This window comes from Canis lupus, chromosome 10 (genome assembly GCF_048164855.1).
Source record: "Canis lupus baileyi chromosome 10, mCanLup2.hap1, whole genome shotgun sequence".
In the NCBI taxonomy this organism is placed as follows: Eukaryota; Metazoa; Chordata; class Mammalia; order Carnivora; family Canidae; genus Canis; species Canis lupus.
In genome coordinates, this window is record NC_132847.1 from 13,538,674 (window position 1) to 13,561,786 (window position 23,113).

General features: G+C 40.2%; 1 protein-coding gene across 17 annotated transcripts in view; it reads left to right on the forward strand.

The window, feature by feature from the left end:
- The window catches only part of SNCAIP (synuclein alpha interacting protein), a 148,612-nt gene extending 141,145 nt beyond the window's left edge, over window positions 1–7,467 (forward strand). For all 17 annotated transcript variants that reach the window (XM_072840757.1, XM_072840745.1, XM_072840747.1 and 14 more), the window contains one exon: window positions 6,457–7,467. In XM_072840757.1, the coding sequence (XP_072696858.1) occupies window positions 6,457–6,541 (85 nt within the window). In that variant the 3' untranslated portion in view covers window positions 6,542–7,467. The remainder of the gene's footprint in view (window positions 1–6,456) is intronic.
- Window positions 7,468–23,113: the final 15,646 nt, after the last annotated feature.

Here is a 23,113-nt window from a genome sequence, read left to right on the forward strand (position 1 = left end):
CAGAAAAGTTGGTTTAAGTGCTAATACGAAAAGGGGATTTAGTGATTACAGACATTAGCATTATTGCCAATTAAAACTATAGTTTCGACTTCTAAGCCCTGATCTCAAGTGTATGTTCCTCTCTAATATACTGGGGTCTAGAGCCAGTCCATCAGTAGGAGTTGATACCAGTCCCCCGAGGTGCCTTCCTCTACTCCAGAAACCCCTAGAACCCACCTGGTCTCCTTTCCCTCCACTTCTCCCTTGTGTCTCCAGGTCCTATGTTCCCTGCACAACTCTCGTCCCTCCCACTCTCACTTCTGCCTCCTTAATGTTCATATTAGTTTCAGAGGGAAACCCCATATTTCATACTGGAGCTTTTTGTCCCTAGGACTTGGAGGGGAGAGGAGACCCCAGTCGTGAACATTTCTCCAAGGGCAGGCTCTCCTCCACAGAGGCCACAGTTTTGCATTGTCGTTGGCTCTTGCATAGTAGAATTTTGTGTAAAGAGGAAAATACTCATGTTATGGGAGGTAGTTAAGAGGATCAGACTCTCCCAGTGTCTCAGCCCAACTTAGCAAACTCTTTATAAAATCTGCCATGGTTCCCAAGGTTGACCAGAGCATGATTCGCAAATGGAGTTTCTTTTCATATCCTCCATATACCCACTGGAAAAGGAGAAAGCATATTCTGCTGCAGGAAGACAGTGAAACATAGCTTAGTCTCAAAGTATGATGAGTTGAGACACGGAAAAAGCCATGACAACTAAGATCTCACATTCAATCTTAAAGCACAGCCCTTGGAAGGCTGGAAATGAACGTGTGGAACAGCCATAACCTCTAAGGAGGAAGGTATGGAGGAAAGACCTTCCTTCGAAACCAGACGCATCCCACCATTCTTTCAACATGTGAATCCTGGTTTCAGTGTAATCACAAAATTGAAGAACAAACAACTCGTTTGCCCCACCCCCGTCCTCTTTACCTCCCTCCCCCCACAGCCCAGGTTTGAACTGTATAATGTCACAGGGGATACTGTCCTGTTACTGTCATATGTGCACCACCTCTGCCTCCACAGGGGTGTCTCTGAACATTAAAAGAGCAGTGCCTGTCTATAAACTCTTACTGAGGCTGCAGTTGCCAAGAAGCAGCTATTCATTTGAGGTTTAAAAGTCCCGGATAGAGACTTTACCCAGACAACTTGCAGTACCTTCACCAAGCATCCCCACTCCAACCACAGTCATTTGGGATTTTCCTCCCCACACTGAGAACAGTGCAGATACATTACGCTTCCCGAACACCACATCCCTGGTTTGCCAGTGCACGCACTGCACCAACGTCTTTCACTCTAAGCCAGGCATTTTGCTGTGCCAGCACGGGGCATGCTAACTTCATAAAGGAGATCAGAATCCAGAGAGAATTAAAAAAGGATACAGTTAAGGCACACTATGCTCCATGAAACGTAGAGGAACTTCATGAGAATGGGAACCCTTGACAGCCTCCCCACACGCCCCATCTGTACCCGCAGTGTCTAGCCTGGTACCTGGCACATGCTAGAGACTTCATAAATATTTAGTGAGATGGAGAGTGGAGAGAGGAAAAGGAGAAACAAAACAAAAACGAATGATCCTGTCATCCCAAGAAAGAACAGTGCCCTCCATATAAATCTAGGCCCTTTGATTACAAGCCCACCTACACCTGCAGTGAGTTTTAGTGGGAGTACTTTGAGGGCCAATGTTCATTCTCTGAACCAGAATCCCATTTTGTAGTAGATGGAACTTACAGATTTGCTCTCAGGAAAGTCCTGAAGGAGGTCACAAAAGTAACAAAGTCTCCCCGTTTTGGTTATCAGTGAAAATGCAATGCTTGCCCGTGGACCATTTTAAACTAATCCTCTAAGTAAATAGCTGTCTGGTCACGATGGGCTATGGAAATGTGGAATCTATGCCTAGATGAATCAGCAAGTCAGATTACTTGCAAAACTGTTATTTAAATTTAAGCCTTTTTTTCTTCCCAATTTTGGTCACTGAGAATGTGATTTCATATCCAAAAATGAAATCAAGGAACAGCTAATTATCTGAATAATTCATGCCAGAATTACCCAAACACTTTTGTTCTTTTGAATACTGGTAATTCAGGACTAGGTAATTGAAGGATTCAGGGAGGCTTGAATTTTCCTGATATTATTCAAATAAATGCCTGAAATATACACTCAGCTCTAATCATGCTGGGTTTTATCCTGCAGAAAGTGTTCTTTTTTAGTGGTCTTGACCACAGCACTCCTTATATTTAAGTAGAAATACTCTGTTAATGTCTAGATGATATTATCCTTAGACTACAGCCTAAGCTTTCTTTGTAACTTTTATTTATTTTTCATTTAATTTTTTGTCAAAGCTCTATAGGTATATATGATAGTCATGCTAAAATTCTAACAAAAATTGGCTCTCCTCTGCCCAGCCTACCCTGTTCTGTATTCCCACTCCCCTGAATCAACAACTTGGCTTACCTTCAGATGTATTCTCTAGTATTTGGTATTGCTAAATCATATGCTCATACAGATATTCTCTCTGTTATCTATCAGCACTCTACTCTAGAAAGTAAAATGATAGCTAACACAAAGCATTTACAGTGTACCAAAGAATATTCCAGGTGCCATATGCATATTAACTGTTTTAACCTTCACAGTGACACAATATGGGAGATACTGTTATTATTAAATTTTGCAGATTTGAAACCAAGGCACAGGGAGATTATGCATCTTGCCCTAGTTTACACAGTAATGATAATAAATTATGGAGCCAATATTCCAAAAATCTATATTCTCTATGATGAACCAAACTTGTCTAGCTCTATTTTAGCACCCAGCACTGCCCTCTCCCCCAACACACACACACACACACACACACACACACCTATTTCCTCTTCCCACTATTATTAATACAATTGTATCACTCTTTGGGATTAAATCGTATTTGGTGTTTATTATTACTATGGCTGTCTAAATATTAATCACACTAGGTCCATGCAGTATGTGGTACCGCATTTCCTTTCTAATTATAACCTTAAATTTTTTTAGGAGAAAATAATTTTGACTTCACAGTTCACAATTTATTTCCAAACACTGTGCTAGAGGCAGAAACCTTCCTTCAGTGAATTCAGGCAAATTAGGTGCCTCTCAGTTTGTTCATGGAGTCAACCTCTCTCCTCTTGCGCAGTCTGGATGGCTGCTCTGTGGAAGTCCCATACAGCTGTCTTCCTGGAGTTTCCCACATACATTATTCTGGGAATTCCTTCTGCTTCTCCTATGTAGAACCTTATTTCCTGAATTGGTCTTTTCCCACTTTGGGTTTATGCTCTTGTTTTGGTAAACACATCTTCCCACCCTAGGGAGATGAATGGGTGCAAAATTTCTTGAGACCTTGCCTGTATGAAATCATTTCCACCTTGCCCTCAGACTGGATTAGGTGTGTTTGGCTGGGTATAGAATCCTAGGTAGGAAATTATTTTCTTTCAGAATCTCAAACACGTTTCATTTTCTTCTTGCTTCTAATGTATCTGTTGAGAAGCTCCATTCCTCGCTCATTGCTAATCCCTTGGAAGCTATTATAATTTTCTCTTTATTCCCAGTATTTTGATTTCTTGATACTTTGTCATAATGCTATTTTCATTCCTAACATGTGGGCACTCAGCTGGCTTTTTCAATCTGGCAACCGATATGCTTCAGTTCTGGGAAATGTTTTTGTACAATTTCTTTGAGAGTTTTCTCCATTGCAATTTCTCTGTTCACTCTTTCTGGAAACTGTATCATTGTAATGTTGGATGCACTGGATCAACCCTCAGATTTTCTAACTATTTTTTAATCTTTATCCATATTTTTGCTTTTTCTACTTCTTTTAGGAAAGAGCTGACTTGGACCTTCCAATCTTTCTAATTTTTTATTTTTGCTGTAATCGTGTTAATTCCTAAAAGTATCTTGTTGGTTTTCTTTTTGTTTCCTTTTTGTAGCATTGCACATGCAGTACTTACTTAAATTTTACAATCAAATTCAAATGTATATTTTTTTTTCTTTTCTTCCGTTTTGTAGTAAAGGTGGTGTGCAATACACACAGTCTTGCTCCTTTCTTACCTTCACCTAACACACAACACCTAACACCTTCACCTTTATGTATTAGTATATAAAGAGTTTCTTTATTCTTTTACATAGCTACATATTATTTCACTGTATGAATGTACTATTTTTAATCCTTCATTTTATTGAGATTCTGGTCTTCTTCTTTGAGTTATAGCAGCTCTTTATATTTTACACATTAGGAAGACTAACCCTTTGTAATATGGGTTGCAGACATTTTCCCAGTTTTTCTTTTCTTGTTAAAAATGTCTATAAAGTTTTCATTGTCTCCATATGTTATCTCTATTCACTTTGACTTCCATTTCTCTGTTTACTTTGGTCCCTATCTTTTATAATAGCACCTTGCTCAGATATCTGATGATCCCTGACTTTATATTCACTAAATCTGAATAAAAGATCTAACTTTATGGGTGAGGCTTGACGACTGGTAGATGTTTCTTCACATGCACTGATGAGGGTGACTTTTGTTGGGAAAGTCCCTGTCAGTATTTGCAGGTCTTTTCTCTTGGCCAGTTGATTTCTCAAGTTAAGGAAACTCCCATCTCCTGCTGGGGCCCGTAATCTGAGTGCCAAGAATCCATGAATCAGACTAGTAGGAGATGGGTTGAGAATTCTATTATCACTTTCTCACTTAGGGAGAGTTTCATTTAATCTTGTAGTTTCCACCTCCTTGAGCTGAATTCAGTCTCTCTGGCTGATGGCTTGCAAATAGTAACCTCCAGTCTTCTTTCACATTGAGAAAGAGATAGTCACCTGCTACATTAGGTCAAAGAGGTAAGCTGATATATATACTGCTACTTCTAAAAATTTTTCAGATAATCCCCATTTTCAACACCCACTCAGCACCTACTGTCACCTTCAGAAATACATGGTGCTTCTAGTTTCTGCATCTTGAAGCACAAATCAGTTTGTTGGGTTCCCTGCCCATAGGCTTAGATTTCTGCATCTCTGCTAAATCAATTCCACATGCCCATCCACCTTCCTGTTTCTTAAATAGTGTTAGTATTTTGTCTATTATCATCCCCTCACACTTCCCTTATTCATTTAGGTTTATGCCTTTTTTATTTCTTTTTTAAAAATTCAATTAGCCAACATATAGTACATCATTATGCCTTTTGTGTTTCTCTATTTTCATTTTAGTGTTGTTTTGTAAGAAAAGGGTGATGAATGTGTGTATTTAATCCACCATGTTTAACTGGAAGTCCCTGGAACATCTTTTAACCAACCAGGTTTTTATTTCCTTCTTCCCTTTCTTGCTCATGAAAACTCTTTAAAATTCTATTCAGGGGTACCAGGTTGGCTCAGTTGGTAGAACATATGATTCTTGATCTCTAGGTTGTAAGCTTGAGCCCCACATTGGATGTAGAGATTACTAAAAAATAAAATCTTAACAAAAATAAAGTTCTATTCAGAGGAATAAGTAAAGTGAGAATTAGAACTTCCAGATGGTGATGAGGATCAAATATTTACCAGAATACTGAGAATAGACTACATGGTCTTTGTAAGCAAGCATGATTTTGAGGCACTAAAATCCCACTTGAGGCTCTCCAACCAAATATATCTTCATGTTAGCAAATAGCATTACCGGAAATGCTTTGTTTTTGTCTGATATAGCAACAAGAAGGCTATAATAATATATAATATATAATATATAAGGTATTAATGTGTAGGCTCATTCACCTTCAGGAGATGACTTCTCACTGGATGATTTTTATACCCAGAATGTGAGTAATATCCCTTAAAAATGAATGCATCTACCCAGAGGGGAATTCACTTCAAAAGCACAACCATTCCAAGGCTTAAGCTTGTGCTTCTTTCCACAGGCTTACTGAGGTATCAAGTATTGAGGGGGGTGGGGAGGAACCAGCATTGCTGTTCTCTAGTTTTTTCTTTTTCCCATAGACTTACCTATTTATGATCTTCCAACAGTAATCACACACCCAATAAAGCATATTCTTTAGACGATTAAGACTCAAGCTTATTGGATGTTAAAGATGTCAACAGTGAATCCATGTCAATAAAATATAAACATCTCTTGTTTCCACTTGACCAGCACTACTATCCTTACTATTATATTTGACAAACTTTGACCTGAATTGGATAAAATTCACTTGACTAGAATTTTGCCTGAATTCTAATCAGCATGTTTGAGAAACTACTCCAGAGCCGAATTAAAAAGTTTTCACAAAGTGTGTGTTATTACATGACTATCACTTTTATTGTTTAAAGTGTTCTTCAGTGTGGTTTGTATGAGGATAATTTCCATTTTGGGTAAGCTGTTTAGTGGTGGTGTCTTGTAACTTGACCATAGTTTTATCTAATTCTAGCCTTTATGGTTTTTCTTCTGCTTAGGCATAATGACATCAGTAGAAAAATGAAGAAATCCTACAGCATACAGCACAATGCTGAGCCAGAGCCAAAAGAACTCTTCTTGTAAATCACTTTTTTCTTATCTCTCATTGCCACCCTTTGGACACCATTGGAAATTTCTGGACTATCCACTGTGGAAATAGAATCATGAGAACAATGTCTCACCAGCAGAAGAACAATATCAGGATGCCTTAAATTTATAGTAGCAGACTATATAATACACATTTTTGGGTGATATTTGTATATATATCTTGTTTCTAAAGAAATGCTGCTTAAAAGCATGATTGGGCCAATGTATGTTTTTTAAGATTGGATTGGTTCAGCTTACCCACACGACGTCCGCCAAGCCACTGGCGCCATCTTGTCTTTCATCAGTTGCATGGGTGTTTGCTAATGTTGACTGAACTTTTGCTTTCCCAATACAGTGGGCAGTTTGGGCTCCACTCTTCAATGAGACCAGGTCAGTGGTATTGTTTTCTGTCAAGAGTGTTTTTTTCTGTCATTTCTACTTTTTGTATAAAGGAAATAAAACAATGTTAACAGCACCTAGAAGCTTGGGGTACCTACGTTCCAATAAGCCTGTGATGTTCTGCTTTCCAAGGGACCTTGAGCGTATTTTGATTGCTGATATTTTATTTCAGGAACAACCTGCCTGATTTAGCTGTTTTCCCATAGGGGTGAAATAAAACATTCTAGTTTTCATTAAGTACTAAAGGATCAGACAAGTATATAAAGTAAGTCAATTCCTTCTGTCTTCTCAAATCCCGGCGTTGACATGAGAAAATACTAATGACAGCTAAGGATTCAGCCCCTGCTTGGGTCACTTTTTCTGTCTAGAACACATTATGAGACCTGTCTAATCCCTTTAGGAGACAGTGTGGAGCCTGCCTGGGTTTATAACAACCCTATTGTTGATACAGCCCTTTCAATCCATGTAAGCAGTAAGTTCCAGATGGTTTTGTCCTATCATATAAAAATATATTTCTGTTGAAACTTCAAGAGTTTTATTTTCAAAGTGTTGGCATTGCCCCTAAGAGGCCTGTCAGATTTTAGTTTGGAAGTCAAGTGTGTTCTTACCAGTAGGAGGGAGCCCTGTATGCTATTCACAGCTACTGACAGTGTTAACTGCCATCAAATGCAAACCATTCTGTATCCTGGTGGACAGAAGAGGCCAAGGTACTGAGTTAGCAGGTAATCTTGCATATGTGGGTCATCTGCACATGTGGGCTTGACAAGATGCAATGAGATGCAGAAGGGGGACCTAATATTCAAGTGCCTTTTATGTACCAGCCGTGCTTATGTGGAGATATTACTATTACCATTTCATAGCTTAGCAAATTAAATTTCAGAAAGCATAAGTCCTACATCCAAAGTAATACTACATGTAAATAGCAGAATTGGCTCTCATGCATCATTCTCACTGGACTATCCTCTCTGTCCTGCACTGTGCCATCTCTCTAGTGCATTACCCACTAGACTAGTACACAGGAATCATGAGTTGTGACGTTGGCTCTACTTCTCAATAACTCTTTGGTCTTGGGCAAGAAACACTGCCTCCTTAATAAGTCTAGAAAAGGGGGAGACTGGCCTATATACATATCTAGGAGGTAAGTTCCTTCTGACCTACACAGCAACATGTCTAGGAATTCAACCAATTTGTTCTGTTCTTGTTTGAGTCTTCCGGGTTCCTGTCCTTAGAGCCTGGTGCCCTGTGTGGTTCTGTGTTGCTCATATTGTCTGCTCCTCAAATGAGATGCCCTATTCTGTTTTTGGTCCCTTGGCCTCAAGGACCTTCTCTGCTTTTTCATATTTCATTGCTGGGTCCTAGTGTTGCAATTCTAATAGAGAATATATGGCCAGCATGTGTAAAGCCTAGATTCCTGTGCTCTCTGCTCGGTGCAGAAGAGGTGACCATGGTGTCACACATGAGCCAAGCTTTAGGACTTAGTCCTAGAATGAGGCTTGCAAAGGAAAGGGACCCAGAGAGTGCCCTCTCCATTCCCCAGAAGCCCTAGCTTTGCTCTGAGACTAGGTTTTTAAACTCAAAAGTTGAAAGGGGGGGGGGGGGGCATTCTGCAGATTTTAAGAGTCAGAAAAGAGTTCCCAGTTAAATGTAGCAGAAAAAAACAAGAGTTTGAAAGAAAGAGATGCCACCTTGACCTAGAAAACTGGCAATTCTGTTGTTTATTGACACAAGCATTTCAGATACCACAGTACTAAGCCCAGAAGCACAGAGAATTTTTTAAAGGCAAAATAGGAAAGTCAAGTAGATTCAGATGAGCCAAACTGCCAAGACAATGCATTCTGTGTTTATCGATGTTGTTAGGACACTAGAAATGCTGATCCTTAAATCACGCATGTATACTATCTTTACCATCCAAGTTCTTTATGAAATGGATAAATTATGCTTGCTTGAAATAAATAGAAATGATGTGTTCCTTACCACAAGCTCAGTTGTGTGCACAATTTGTAAAATGAAAACACAGACTCTTATTTCTTTACAGAAATGGAGACACACTTACATGTTAAAGAGAGAGTGTGTTTCCTTTAAGCAAGCGGAACTTTGGGGCCTCCACCCCCCTCCCTCCCCCTGGGCTAGTAAAATGAGTGAAGCTCTATCTGCCTGCCTAATTACATGCAGCAGAGCTGGAAACTCAGCCCCACTGTAAAAAAACTCTCTCAGCATCTGTCAGCGTCTTTTAAAGACTGGCTGCTTTTATGTCACTAAAGGGACTCATTTTGCCAAAAGTTCAACACATCGAATTAAGAATGTTTCTTAGAAAAGATAACAAGATACCAAACCTTCACCACTTTGAATGGATTGAATGCCTATTCCTTATTCTCATAAAACATTAGTATCAAGACCTCAACTCTGAAGAACCTTCTAGATGTGCATCATGGGGTTAGGAGTGGGGATGAGGACTCTCCAAGGGTATCTATCTTCAAGGAAATTTTGAAAGTTAATTTTTTTTCTCAAAGTGAATATTCACAGGCAGCATACTGGATGGCACGATCTAGAGAAAATAACTATAAAATATTTAAATAATTCCCTGAAAGGCTCCCTGATACTAAATGGGTTAAAGGTAATCTATTCAGAAGCCACCTATGAGAATAATCTGACTTAAGCTGATATGGCCAAATAAGAGTAAGTGATCCATGGCAAAAGGGCTGATACCATTTCCCCACATGAAAATGGAGTTCATGCTGTCTGCTGCCTTGAAACTCTCATTTGTTGATGGATCTCTCTATAAGTCCTGTGTTATCTCTAGTATTATTTCCCTTTATTCCTCATTACATAGTTTAATGTAATCAAGGAACGCTTGATTCCTTTCTCCTAATGAGATCCTATGTTCATTGATCTCCACAAGAATCTTTGTCACCTCTCCTAGATGGTGGTTAATAATTACCTACTGGCAATTTTTGTCACTATTTTTCAACTACTGCCACCAGTATATCCATCTTTGTTTCTTCTCATTTCTTCCCCATTCTTCTTCCAGCCTTTCCTCCTCTTCCTCTTCTTTTTCTCTCTCTCCCTCCTGCCCTCACTCTCTTTCCTCTGCCAACATCTCCATGCCCCATGTTTTCCCTTTGTTTGCCCTAGGTCCCCAAGATTTGGAAACCCCTTTTATGGGCTCTTCCTTGGAAGAAGCCTGGTGAAATAACTGCAGTAAGTAGAAATGTGGTGGACCCAGATTTACAACGACGAGTAAATCATCTCTCCCTTCTTGCCGTAGTGTGTGACTAGAATGGCATCTTTCTATATGCTGATTTGGTCAGAAAACTCTGATTGAGCCCATGCCAAGAGTAGGGCCCCGTGCTAGGCACTCTCTTAGAATAAAAAATAACTAGAAGTTGGTATTAACCATGGTGGGGGCACACAAGGATATGTAAGTTAACAAATGGTGTAATTGGAGGGACACGTGGAAAAAAAGTATTGTGATTGGTTCATAGCTTATAGTTCTCAAACTTTCCTGCATATTGGAACCACCTGGGGGAGCTTTTAAAAACTTGTAGTCCAGGGGCACCTGGGTGACTCAGTCGGTTAAGTATCCAACTCTTGATTTCAGCTCAGGTCATGATCTCTGGGTTGTGGGATCAAGCCCTGAATTGGGCTCTGCACTCAGGGCAAAGTCTGCTTGGGATTCTACTTCTCCCTCTGCCCTTATCCCCCACCCCAACCCCCACTAAAAAAATAAAAAATAAAATGTGGTGTCTAAGCCAACACTATAGTAAATAAATCTAACCCTCTGGGTGGCACCCAGACATCAGTATTTGTAAATACTCCCCCCACAATTTGAATCACACAACCAAGATTTTTTTTTACTTATATATTGATGAGAGACACAGAGAGAGAGGCAGAGACACAGGCAGAGGGAGAAGCAGGCTCCCTGTGGGGAGCCTGATGCAAGACTCGATCCCTGGACCCCAAGATCACCACCTGAGCCAAAGGCAGACACTCAATCACTGAGCCACCAACACCTCACCACTCAAAGTATAGCCAGGGAACATTAACACTGGCATCAACTGGGAGCATATCAGAAATGCAGGATCATCTGATACTCACCAGGGCCTCTGCTTCTAATTTTGTGATGCTATGAACTGTCAATTGAGACAATATTTGAGAAGACAGAAAAAGACTCTTCCTCCAGGAGAGAGGAAGAATGATGAGCCCTAAACCTAGAGTCAGATATGAAGAGAGTACTAGGTGTTTTTTTTTTTAAGATTTTATTTATTCATGAACGACAGAGAGAGAGGTGGGGGTGGGGGGGCAGAGACAGAGACACAGGCAGAGGGAGAAGCAGGCTCCATGCCGGAGCCCGACGTGGGACTTGATCCCAGGTCTCCAGGATCACACCCTGGGCTGAAGGTGGCGCTAAACCACTGAGCTGGGGCTGCCCGAGTATTAGGTGTTTTAGGGAAATATCACCGGAGTCATCATACTCTTCTGTTTAGTGTGTCCATATGTCTGATGTGTATATATGGAAACCCTATTCCATACGATAATCTCATATGCAGAAAGTTAAAAATCATATAATTATAGAAATGAGGCTTCTTTTCCTGGTTGGGCCAGGTGGAAGAGAGGACAATCATTTTTCAACAAAAGATGAGGTCATTGCACTTTTTAAATCCTACTGGGGGAAGCTTTTCTATTGTTATTTCTCAAAATTTTCCAAAATCTTTATGTGATCAAATCATCAGAAATCTACCCACCTGGCCATGGCAAAACGAAGACAAAAGCCCAGTAAAGCAGGATAAAACCACCAGGTACTACCACTTAGCCACGACTGCAGGGGCTTCCCATGTATGCCAGAAAGACGCAGGGTATATTTTATGACTTCATGACACAGTACAGTGCCACATTGTATGCCAGAGACATACATCCCTTTGTTTACACAACACCCAGACACACACACGAACACACACACAGTGTATGTCTAACATGTGCACAGCTCTGTCCCAAGTGGTAGAAAGGCAACCATAAATCTAGAGCAATAAATGCTTATTCCTTTTTGATGAAATATGGAGAGTCCGCTTTCAACCGGATCAATTGGGAAAGCAGAGCAATCTGCTGTGATGTTGTGCTCATATGCACATTAGTATTTTATAACTCTTTTTTCTTTCTATGGAATTTCTGTGGAATTCTATGAAACTTGTTCCTACGGTTGTTCTGCCCACTAGGAACAAGGAAGAATTTAAATTCTATTATTTGTGGTCAGTGGTGCTAGTTGTCTTCTCAACATCCTTTCTCTCTCTCTTCCCAATTAAGAGAGGCCAGTGAAATGTTCTCAGGTGAAATTACTTTACCAGACGCCCTGGATATTAGCAGTGGTCATGTGACTCAGTTCTGGCTCAGGAACAGGCAGTAGAAATCACAGAGTGCTTCAGAAAATGTCGGGGAGGAAGAAGTTTGCCTGCTGTTTATCTTTTGTGGCTTATGCCTTCTCCTCTGGGGCAGAGCAGTGCCTCTTGCAGCCACAAGAACAAAAACTACATGCCAAAAAGGGGCTAAAAGAAGAGAGAAGGAACCTGGTTCTGGGAGCAGCTGTGCTGGACTGTCCCCCAAACTATTTGAGTAAAATAAAACTCTTTTCCCTTCTCTCTGGCTTCTGGTAGGAGCAGCCAAATATAACACCCAACTGAGGTACTCATCCTACAGAATAAGGAGTATATACATCCAGGTTCTTGGAATAAAGCAGCATTTCACAAATTATATTCTGTTGACCACTAGCTCTGGGAGATAGTTTAGCTGTGCTTCAGGATTAAAGTATGTTGTGCAAGTTGGGTAAATGATGAGTAGAAAATCCCGGTAGACTGTGCTGGACCACCTTTGGAAGTCTGGGACTTCCACACCCACTCATGGGCGGCTGCTGGCCCAGAGCCCTCGTGGGTTAGCCTTCTCAGGGAATTGCCCTCGGCCAAAGAAAGCACTGGGCCCAAGAGCCCACCCCTTCTGAGGACAACTTGTATCCAGTGAGTGGTTGCCGTGGAGGTTACAGCCCCAGCCCCTCACCCAACGGGAGACAACACCAAAAAGCTGTCCCAGGTCCAGCGCTCCCCATGGCTTTCACCCAACTTCCTCTTCTGCTTTGTCCTGTGCTTCTCCTCCTCATCCCCACCTCTCCTCTTGTCCGCCTTAGGTGTTGAACCCAGGAGGCATCTGTAAAAACTTCCTACACACTAATCTCCAGGTCAGAGTCTGTCTACCAGGGAGCTCAATCTGTGACAGCCTGTTAGCCTGTGCAAGTCTTGAAGAATCTCAGAGTACAAAAGCAACTCATTTAATTGTGTTTGGTGCTTCAATGGATCTGTAAACCAGAGGATTTTTCTCTTTGCAACACTTGTCACATTCTCCGTGATTTCTCTTAATAGGAGTTCAGGTCCTAGTGGGATCAATTTTAGATCTTTGTATATCTAGGAAATTTATTATGATAAAGGCTGAGGGCAGATCAAAATGCATGTGTCAGGGCACAACTATTTAGCCAAATTAAAAAAATATATAGCCAATATTATGATCTATTCTAACATAACTTCATTTGTTTGCTAAGAATCTCACATTGATACTTAGCCCATAGACCTTACAACTGGATCACAACGTTCCCAGGGTCCTTCCAGAGGCCTCAAGCCTAGACATCATCCATCAACCTCATTTCACTGCTGGGGGCTGGGCTCCATCCTAAGTCCCCAAAGAAATGTTGTCTCTGAGCTATGACATTTATCAAAAATCAATATAAGAAATGGCCATACAGAAAAAAAGAGGTTTCTATGTATTTTTTATAAAACTGTTATTGAAACCATCATATATTTTCAAAGTCAATGGCTTTATAAGAGACCATAAAAGAAATTCTTTTTAAAGTTAGTGCTGGGGGGAAAAATCTGCTTGTATAAAAAAGCTGGCATGCTTCTTTTTATTAGCTAATAAGAACCTTATATAACTTGTGTTTTCCTTTTTGTCTTCCCTGCCAGGAAAAGGTCAAAAGCAAAGTTTGCATTCAATCTCAGTAGCAGTCCTTAGCTTGTTTTTTCTAGCTGTACCTGTGCCAACTTTACCCCCTTCCTTTGTCCTCATTTCTTTATGCTTTTGTTTTTTGAAATATATCTGACCTATAGTATGGTATAAATTGAAAGCATTGTATACATGTACCTTTTTCATGGTTGTAACACATCTGATTCTTCTATTATAAGTCATTGCTAGGCCTGAAAGTAAGTTGACTGAACTAAATTTGTTGCTTTGGTTTTTTTTTTTTTTCCCACCTTACCCTCCCCCCGCTGGCTGATCATTCCCTTATTTACCCAATGATAAAACCCAAAACAACTATGCGTACAAGACTATGCTGACTCAAAATGTAAGACAACTGTTAGGTTCAAGTTGTGCATCACTTTGCAAGGATGGGAAAAGTCATATACACACATATGTAAAGTGCAAGCCAGAAACAATATGTGTGGTGAGGGCTAGGGAACAATGTTGCTAAGAGGTGAGAGGAATCCAGGAATCACTAAGAGTTTGGCTGAGGCCAGGCAGGTGCCCTGTAAGGTTTGCATTCAATAAAGGCAGGAAAATACACTCAGATATAGTGATGGGCTACTCTGGTCCCCATGCAATGCTATTATCAAAATGAGACTCATAGATCTGAACGCAACATTACGTATCCACAGCCAAGTGGCCTGATTGGTAGCCTGTCCAGTTGAGAATCTTGGCTGCTGTTCATTCTGCCCTGAACTTGACTAAGGAATACTTTCTAACCTTCAGGCAGGTGGGCAGAGATTCAGAAGTGAGTTCTCTGTATAATTCCTCTAGTCTTCTTGCTCTAACCCAGATGCAGGGCCGTGGTTCTAGACCCTTAGAGCCTTTACCCTTCCTCTGTCAGCACCATGTGTCCCTCCTTGTGAGGGCCATGAAGTTAGCCCTGCTGAGCTGCTTCTAGAGAAGCTGCTGTGGGATGTGCCTCTTGCTCCATTGTGTCACTCACCCCAGGGCCATAATTTTCCCCAGGTTCTCTGGGACAGTGACTGAGCACAGCAGGAGTATTGGAACTCGGGCACATCTTCCTGCCTGGGGACTCTTCTAAGGGATGGTGGTGGCCTGGGGCTCCCCGTAACCTTTCCCTCATTTTCTCCACAATATGCTGTGGTCTGAGGTCCTTCCTACATGATACCCCACCCCCTTCCTTCTCTCCTTCCACATGTGTCATCCCGCATCCCAGTCTGAAGGCTCTCCCTGGCTCCTCCTGCCCCCTCTCCTTTATTGTTCACAGGCGGGTCCCTCAAGGAACCTCTTCCACATCTCCATTTTGGTGGCTGTTTCTTTGATGACCTTAACTGACACATTCCTTGACCTTCCTCCTATGTCTTCCTCCCTTTACTCTCCCTTACCCTCCATTCAAATCTCACTCTCCTCTTGGCTTTAGGGTTCAGCCCAGGCTCTCCTTCTCTCCTTCCCTGCTAGGCAGGGTGAAGGGTGGGGTGGGGATGGTGCCTAGGATTTTACAGGTGGAGGTAGGTAGGGCGATGGGTCTTCTCATAGCAAAGATGAACTTGGTGCTCCTATGGATGTTGCCTGTAACTTACACTGAGTCTTCCATAACTTGAGTTTATCACAAAAAGCCACATTCTGTTTCCTTAGGCTCCATAGATTCTGGATGGAAGGACTAGGTCTTGGCTTGGTGGGAGAAAGAGAGGGGCTGGTGGAGCAGGGAAAAGTAGTATGTGATGGAGGAAAACTCACCTGACAAGTAAAGCATGTCATCTGAGTTCAAAGAAAAGAAGAGTCCATGAAAGGTGAAGAGAACTTTTTTTTAAGATTTTATTTATTTTATTTATTTATTTATTCATGAGAGACACAGAGAGAGACAGAGACATAGGCAGAGGGAGAAGCAGGCTTCCTGTGGGGAGCTATATGCAGGACTTGATCCCAGGACCCCAGGATCATGACCTGAGCCACAGGTAGATGCTCAACCACTGAACCACCCAGGTGCCCCAAGAGAACTTCTATTTTACATTAAGCTCCCCTCCTCAGTGCTTTTTGGTTTTGTTCCTTTTGCATCTATTGACCATTGCTCAAAAAAATCTTGCTTTTCAGGGGTGCCTGGGTAGTTCAGTTGGTTAAGCATCTGACTCATGATTTTGGCTCAGGTCATGATCTCAGGGTCATGAGATCAAGCCCTAGGTCAGGCTCCATGCTCAGCATAGAGTCTGCTTAAGATTCTCTCTGTCTCTCTCTCTCTCTTAAATAAATAAATAAATAAATAAATAAATAAATAAATAAATAAAATCTTTTTTAAAAATCTTGCTTTTCATGGGTGACTAACCCATACTCCCTTTTCTTGCCTTACATCATTGGTCCCCCTATGTACATTAATTCAGCACAAAGAACACATAAGCGAATTGCTAAAGTTACTCATCACTAGGATTTATTTCCCTTGCATTCATCTCTATCAAAAGAGGTGTATTTTTAAACATAAATATATTTAAAATTTTCATAAACTTGCTCCAGGCAGTAAATTACAGGCACAGGGAGTAAATACACAGTTCAATTGAGAAGTTACTGGTCATTCTGTTACTGAGGGTTGGGTGCCTTCTTCAACCCACGTGCAAGATGTATAGTCACAGCCAATTTGCAAAACATGTAGAGACTTCGAGGAGAAAAGCACCATTCTATTCGTGCCTTATCTAGATAGACTCCTGGTATCCTGGCTGCAGACCTCTAGGTTTATCTGGATCTGCACACACATCTGCGAGAAAAACCCTGTGATGTCACATCACCAGCAGTTGCTGGATTGTAATAAGTCTCCAGCAGGAAGCACTTTATCCTAAAGTTTCAGAATGGTCAGGAGAGAATGGAAAGCCCTTCTTTCTGCGTGTATCTACAAGAGCAGCTTTCCAAGGGAATTCCTAGCTATTGTTCCTTCCCAGACTCACATTGTGACAACTAGGAAAAAAATCACACCTCTAATTTCAGCACCACTTTGCTAGAATTTATCTTGGCCCAGCGGACCCTTAAAAATAGTTACTTGACTTGAATATCCTTCAGCCTCCTTGTAGACAAGCTTAAAAGGCGGAGCTCCCTCTCCTGTGCCCCTTTTGTTTTCCAGACACACGACAGACTCTAAGGAGCACACAGCCTGCCCTACACAAAATGTTCAGCAACAGAGTCGGCTACCTCATTAAGTAAATCTCCTTGCCTGGAGGAAACGAAGTTAAAATAACATTGAGGCGCATCCCCAAGCCCGCAAAAGAGAAAAAATGTTAAAAAACCAGGGCCGAGAACATCCTCTCTTGTGCAATGAGTATTGCAGAACAGCCGTCAAATGGAGTTTCTAACATATATTCGCATTTTCCTAAACACAGTCTGGATCCCACAGTCTCCTTATATGTTGTAGGTCCGGCTGACATTCACCCCCGGAGGGTTATGCTGGTGGAAACCATCACTCAGGAAGTGGCTTTGCCAACCCCGCTTGTGATGATATCTTCTTACTGAAAGGCAAGAGCACCATTTCTTCTGCTTTTCAGTAATAAACACCTGGAAAGGAAAAACATGGTACTCTGAGCAGAGACCTGAGAGGTCGGCTGCCTCCCAGCACTTGCTGGACCCCGTGCACACCCGCCACCCCAGGTGAGGGAAACGTGGGCTGTGCTTATTAACCCTCCAGAGAATGAGATCCCACCATACCCCTCGGCAACTTCTCTGAGTTAAATTCGTGCCAGCTGTTTCTTCCAGGCCTACTCGTTGCAGTGGGCCTAGCTTCCGAGAAAAGCTCCCATTCAGACTGACTGCGGTGACCATGACGAGTACCCAGGAAAGTGCAAAAAAACAGAAAGAGGGAGAAAGAATCAGCCCTAGAAGGAGAGGACTGGAAGAGAGAAATTAGATAACAATTTGGGTGTTGAGTATAAGCATGGGCACTTCATTTTGCAGCCATGAAAGTACTAAAAAATACCCCCTCAGAAAGCCATGTCTTCCTAGTACATGTGGGGTTCAATAAGATGAGAGCCACTTTAAAGGTAATAAATTTATCATATTCCTCTTGACCCAGGGAATAATAATAATGAAGGACAGAGTTCTTGGGGTTATACATCATTTTGTCGGTGTGTTTGTCATAATTCAATGTCTAAGGCATCACACCTACTTAGCCAATTCTTACTGACAAATTTGTACTCACCAGGCGTCATTTTCAGACTACTGGTGTCGGATCCTCTTGAATGAATTTAGTATAGTACCCCTAAAATCCTAGTTTAGGTACTCTTCTCTCCCTCCTAGTTGCCACAAATATCTATTACATCGGAATTACCTGGTTTGTTTCCATATTAGTGTGCAGCATCGAATATGGCTTGTTAGCATGGTTTACCATATTTTCTGGGCATAAGTGTTTACGGGAAAAACTTGAGATGTGTACAAGGTTTTGGACATGTGACTCATATAAACTGGAATAAGAGCGTTGTTGCTAAAACCTAGGGTTTGCTTTGAAGCCTCATCACAATGTTCCTGGGAAACCATTAAGCAAAATGCCCTGAAGGATAGGAAAAATCGCATTGAGCAATAAAATGTCAACAAACTGCAGAATTTGAACATCAAGCACTTTCATCTAAACATGCCCTTCTCTCCTTTCACTTGGCAGGGGTTTGGTTTTTAAAAAGTAATAAACTCTAGCACTCCAGTTGACCTGGGGATGTGTTTAAGAAATCCAACCCTAGAGCCAGAAGCATTATGACCTTTAATGTGGACTCCCCACCTCAGAAAAACCATAGAATGAGAAATATAAACAGAAAAGGAGAGCAGAAATCTATGTCTCAATTGTCTAGGTCTCAGATTTTTTTTAGAAGAGGGTACACAACTAAACTCCTGGCCAGAAGGAACAACCTTAAATCTGTTTAAACAGGTGTCTAGTACTTAGTGTCTCACGAACAGCAAATTAATATAACCATAGCACAGTGTAAGAAGGATACAAACAAGGAAAACCTACCCACAAGGCTGTGTAACCTCATAAACCTGGGGCAAACACAGTTTGGTCTCAGAACAGGACTGCACTCAAGAAAACAGCTTCCCACAACCAAACGTAATTTCAATAACTCAAACCCTTTCCTTGGGATTCCTGAGAATCATAAAGGGGATCCGGATTCAAAGACCATAATATTTATGAAAAACCCTCTTTCTTTTTCTTCCTTCTCCCCCTCATGCTAGATGCCAATCCTGGGCCCTTCCATTCACAATTCCCCATAATTCCTCTCAACACATCACTCTCCTCTTTCTACCTATCCTCACTATTTTCTGTAACACTTTATCATATATACGGTCCTTACCCCTCTTGTAGCAGAAAAAAAAAAAAAAAACTCCTACTTGTAGGAATAAAAACAATCATAATCCATCATTTGGCTGGATGGGGAGGGGAATAGATGGCGATCATCCATCATTCATAATTTCATCCCAACAAAACTGTGTCATGAGTAAAGACTACTGGTGGGGCAGGTCTGTATCTTCAGTATACCTTAAAATTGAGACCCAAAAATATCTGAAAGGCATAATGTGGGTACATTATGTTTACAGAATTCTGTAGAATATGTTCACCTAGAAAAACTCAGGTGTATTCAAGCACAGAGAAGAAGATCTCTGTTCTCTAACTCAGAAAAAAGGAATTTCGTTTTGGAAAGAAAAATATGATAGGTTACCAAATGGAGGTCTAGAAGTTCTCAGAGAAAGAAGCCCAAGAAAGCATCAGGTGCCCTGGGAAATGTCACACAGTTTGGAGTAGTATATCGGCATTTGCTTGTACATGACTGGCATGAGTTTTCTCATAGGTACTATGCTACCAAATCAAGGGTAGTGAACCCAAATCCTAGAAGACTCAAGCTGTGACCTAATCAAGCGAAACTGACTAAGTAAGAACTAGGACAGCATGGAAAGAGCCTTCCCTATCTTAAGTAATTACTCTTTTCCCACTAATTCTCATCACATAGGAATGTTGGCTTAGTGTTGCCAGATTCCCACTTGCCCAGGAGAACCTGAAAATCCAGATGCTATATGTAAGACCCTCCCCCTGCAATCTTGGATGTTGGCAGTCGACTATTTTTCATCTCTGTGTTTGCCAAATCACCATGCCTAAGGGCTGATGCAGCAGCACAGACCACAGCAACTCTGGGGGAAGAAATTAACTGTGTAAACAATGTAGGCTCAGGTCTAAGAAGTCAGTATCAAAATGGAAATTACCTTGAAAGAGGATCCTCTTTACATAACAATCCCACTTTGTTAGAAAGCCATACAATGAAAAAAACTCTTAGTTACACAAAAACTAACATGTGAGGATACTTATCACAACAATTTGTAACTGAAAAAAAGGGAAACAACTAAGTTATCCAACAGTAGGGGCTTAGTTTAAATAAATTTTATGTGATATATCCATAATGTGCTAAACTCTGCATGAAAAAATGATGCTGCAGAAATTATCAGAAAGATGTTCCTGATATTACTGTTAAGTCAAAAAGCAGAGTATAGAGTATAATTCCATTTCCTTATGTGCTTATATGTTTGTGTGTATATATCCTGCTCAAAGAAGAATTTACAAAGGAAATTAGAAAAAGGCTTTAAAGTGAAAAATAGTGAAAACACAATATATCAACATTTGTGGGATGCAGTGACAGCAATGCTAGGTGGCAAACTTTTAGATTTTTATGCTTATATTAGAAAAGAAGTTTAAAATCATTTATATAAGTTTCTACATTAAGAAGAGAAGCATTTAAACCCCAGGTAAATAGAATGAAGAAAATATTGAAAATAAGAGCAGAAATCAAATAAATAAATTTTGAAAATATTTTTAAAATAAAAAGAGAAAAGTTTATTAAATTTTTTTAAAAGAGCAGAAATCAGTGAAAAACAAAATAAACCATAGAGAAAAATCTGTGGGGGAAAAAAATCTAGTTATTTGAAAAGATTTGTAGAATTGGTAAACCTCAGACTGATCAAGGAAAAAAAATATCAGCAATGAGTCATTTTCACTATAGACCCCATAGCCTTTTATAATGATAATAAGAAAATATTGCAAATAATTATATGACAATAAATTTGGCACCTTTTAGAAAAAATGAACAAATTTCTTGGAAGACATAAATTGCCAAAAATTGACACAAGAAGAAATGGAAAAATCTGAGTAACTATTTATATCATAGAATCCTGTATCTAATATATAAATTGAATTAATGTTTTTTTTTAAACTTTAGGAAAACTTCAAAACTTCAAGATAGCTTCACTGGTTGACTCTATCACACATTTAAGAAATGATGCCAATCTCATAGAAACTCAGAAGCCAAGGAGGGGAAAAGATTTCCTAATTTATTTTTTTTCCCTGATTTCAAAACCAGAAAAATACATGAAAAGAAAAGAACCTATAGATAAATATTCCTTATGAAAATAGAAAACAAAAATCTTCAATAAAATTTTAGCAAACTGAAGCTAACAATACAGAGAAGAATAATACTTCCTTACCCACTGGGGTTTATTTCAGGAATGCAAGGTTGTTTTTTTTTTTTTAAGATTTTATTAATTTATTTGACAGACAGAGAGAGAGAATACACAAGCAGGAGGAGTGGCAGGCAGAGGGAGAGAGAGAAACAGTCTCCCCCGCAGAGCAGAAAGTCCAATGGGGTACTCAATCCCTAGACCCTGGGATAATGACCTGAGCCAAAGGCAGTTGTTTAACCAACTGAGCCACCCAGGTGCCCCACAAGGTTGATTTTTATAATTTTTAAATCATTCAATACGATGTACCACAATACAACAATGAAATAGTATATGATTAATAGATACAGTAGAAGTATTTGACAAAACTTAATATCCATTCATGAGTAAAACCTTTTAGCCATTGAGGACAAAAGAAACATTTTTAACACAATAAGCATGTTAGAAAAGCCTACATTCTACATATTGGTGAAAATTTTTCTATTTTCCTTGAGATTAAGATTAGAAATAAAGCAATTTAATTGCTGCAATTCAAATTATAATGGAAATCCTGAACAACAAATGTTGGAAAGGATGTGGAGAAAGGGGAACCCTCTTGCACTGTTGGTGGAAATGTGAACTGGTGCAGCCACTCTGGAAAACTGTGTGGAGGTTCCTCAAAGAGTTAAAAAAAGATCTGCCCTAGGACCCAGCAATTGTACTGCTGGCGATTTACCCCAAAGATACAGATGCAATGAAACGCCGGGACACCTGCACCCCGATGTTCATAGCAGCAATGTCCACAATAGCCAAACTGTGGAAGGAGCCTCGGTGTCCATCAACAGATGAATGGATAAAGAAGATGTGGTCTATGCATACAATGGAATATTACGCAGCCATTAGAAAGGACGAATACCCACCATTTGCTTCAACGTGGATGGAACTGGAGGGTATTATGCTGAGTGAAGTAAGTCAATTGGAGAAGGACAAACATTATAAGGTCTCATTCATTTGGGGAATATAAAAAATAATGAAAGGGAATAAAGGGGAAAGGAGAGAAAATGAGTGGGAAATATCAGTGAGGGTGACAGGACATGAGAGACTCCTAACTCTGGGAAACGAACAAGAGGTAGTGGAAGGGGAGGTGGGCAGGGGGTTGGGGTGATTGGGTGATGGGCACTGAGGGGGGCACTTGATGGGATGAGCACTGGGTGTTATGCTATATGTTGGCAAATTGAACTCCAATAAAAAAAATTAAAAAAATATATATATATATATAATGGGAATCCTGGCCGGTGTATTAATGTAAGGAAAAGCAATAAAATGCTTGCAACTTGGAAAAGAATAAAATTGTCTTTATTCACATATCACTTGATTGTATACATAGAAAATCCAAAGGAATCTACAAAGTAAGCTACAAGAATTAATCAGTCAGTGTTGCACAGTCTCAGGATACAAGGTCAATAAACATAAATAAGTTGCATTTCTATGTATTAGCAGTGAATAATTGCAAAGTGAATTTTAAAAATATTTTACAATAGCATCAAAAAATAAGAGACTAGAAGAAAATTGAACAAACTACATGTAAGACTTGTACACTGAAAACTACAGAATTTGCTGAGATAAATTGAAGACCTAAAAACACAGGAATAAACTTCATTTATGGATTTAAAAATTAAATATTGTTAAGATGTCAGTTGTCCCAAATTGGCCTGT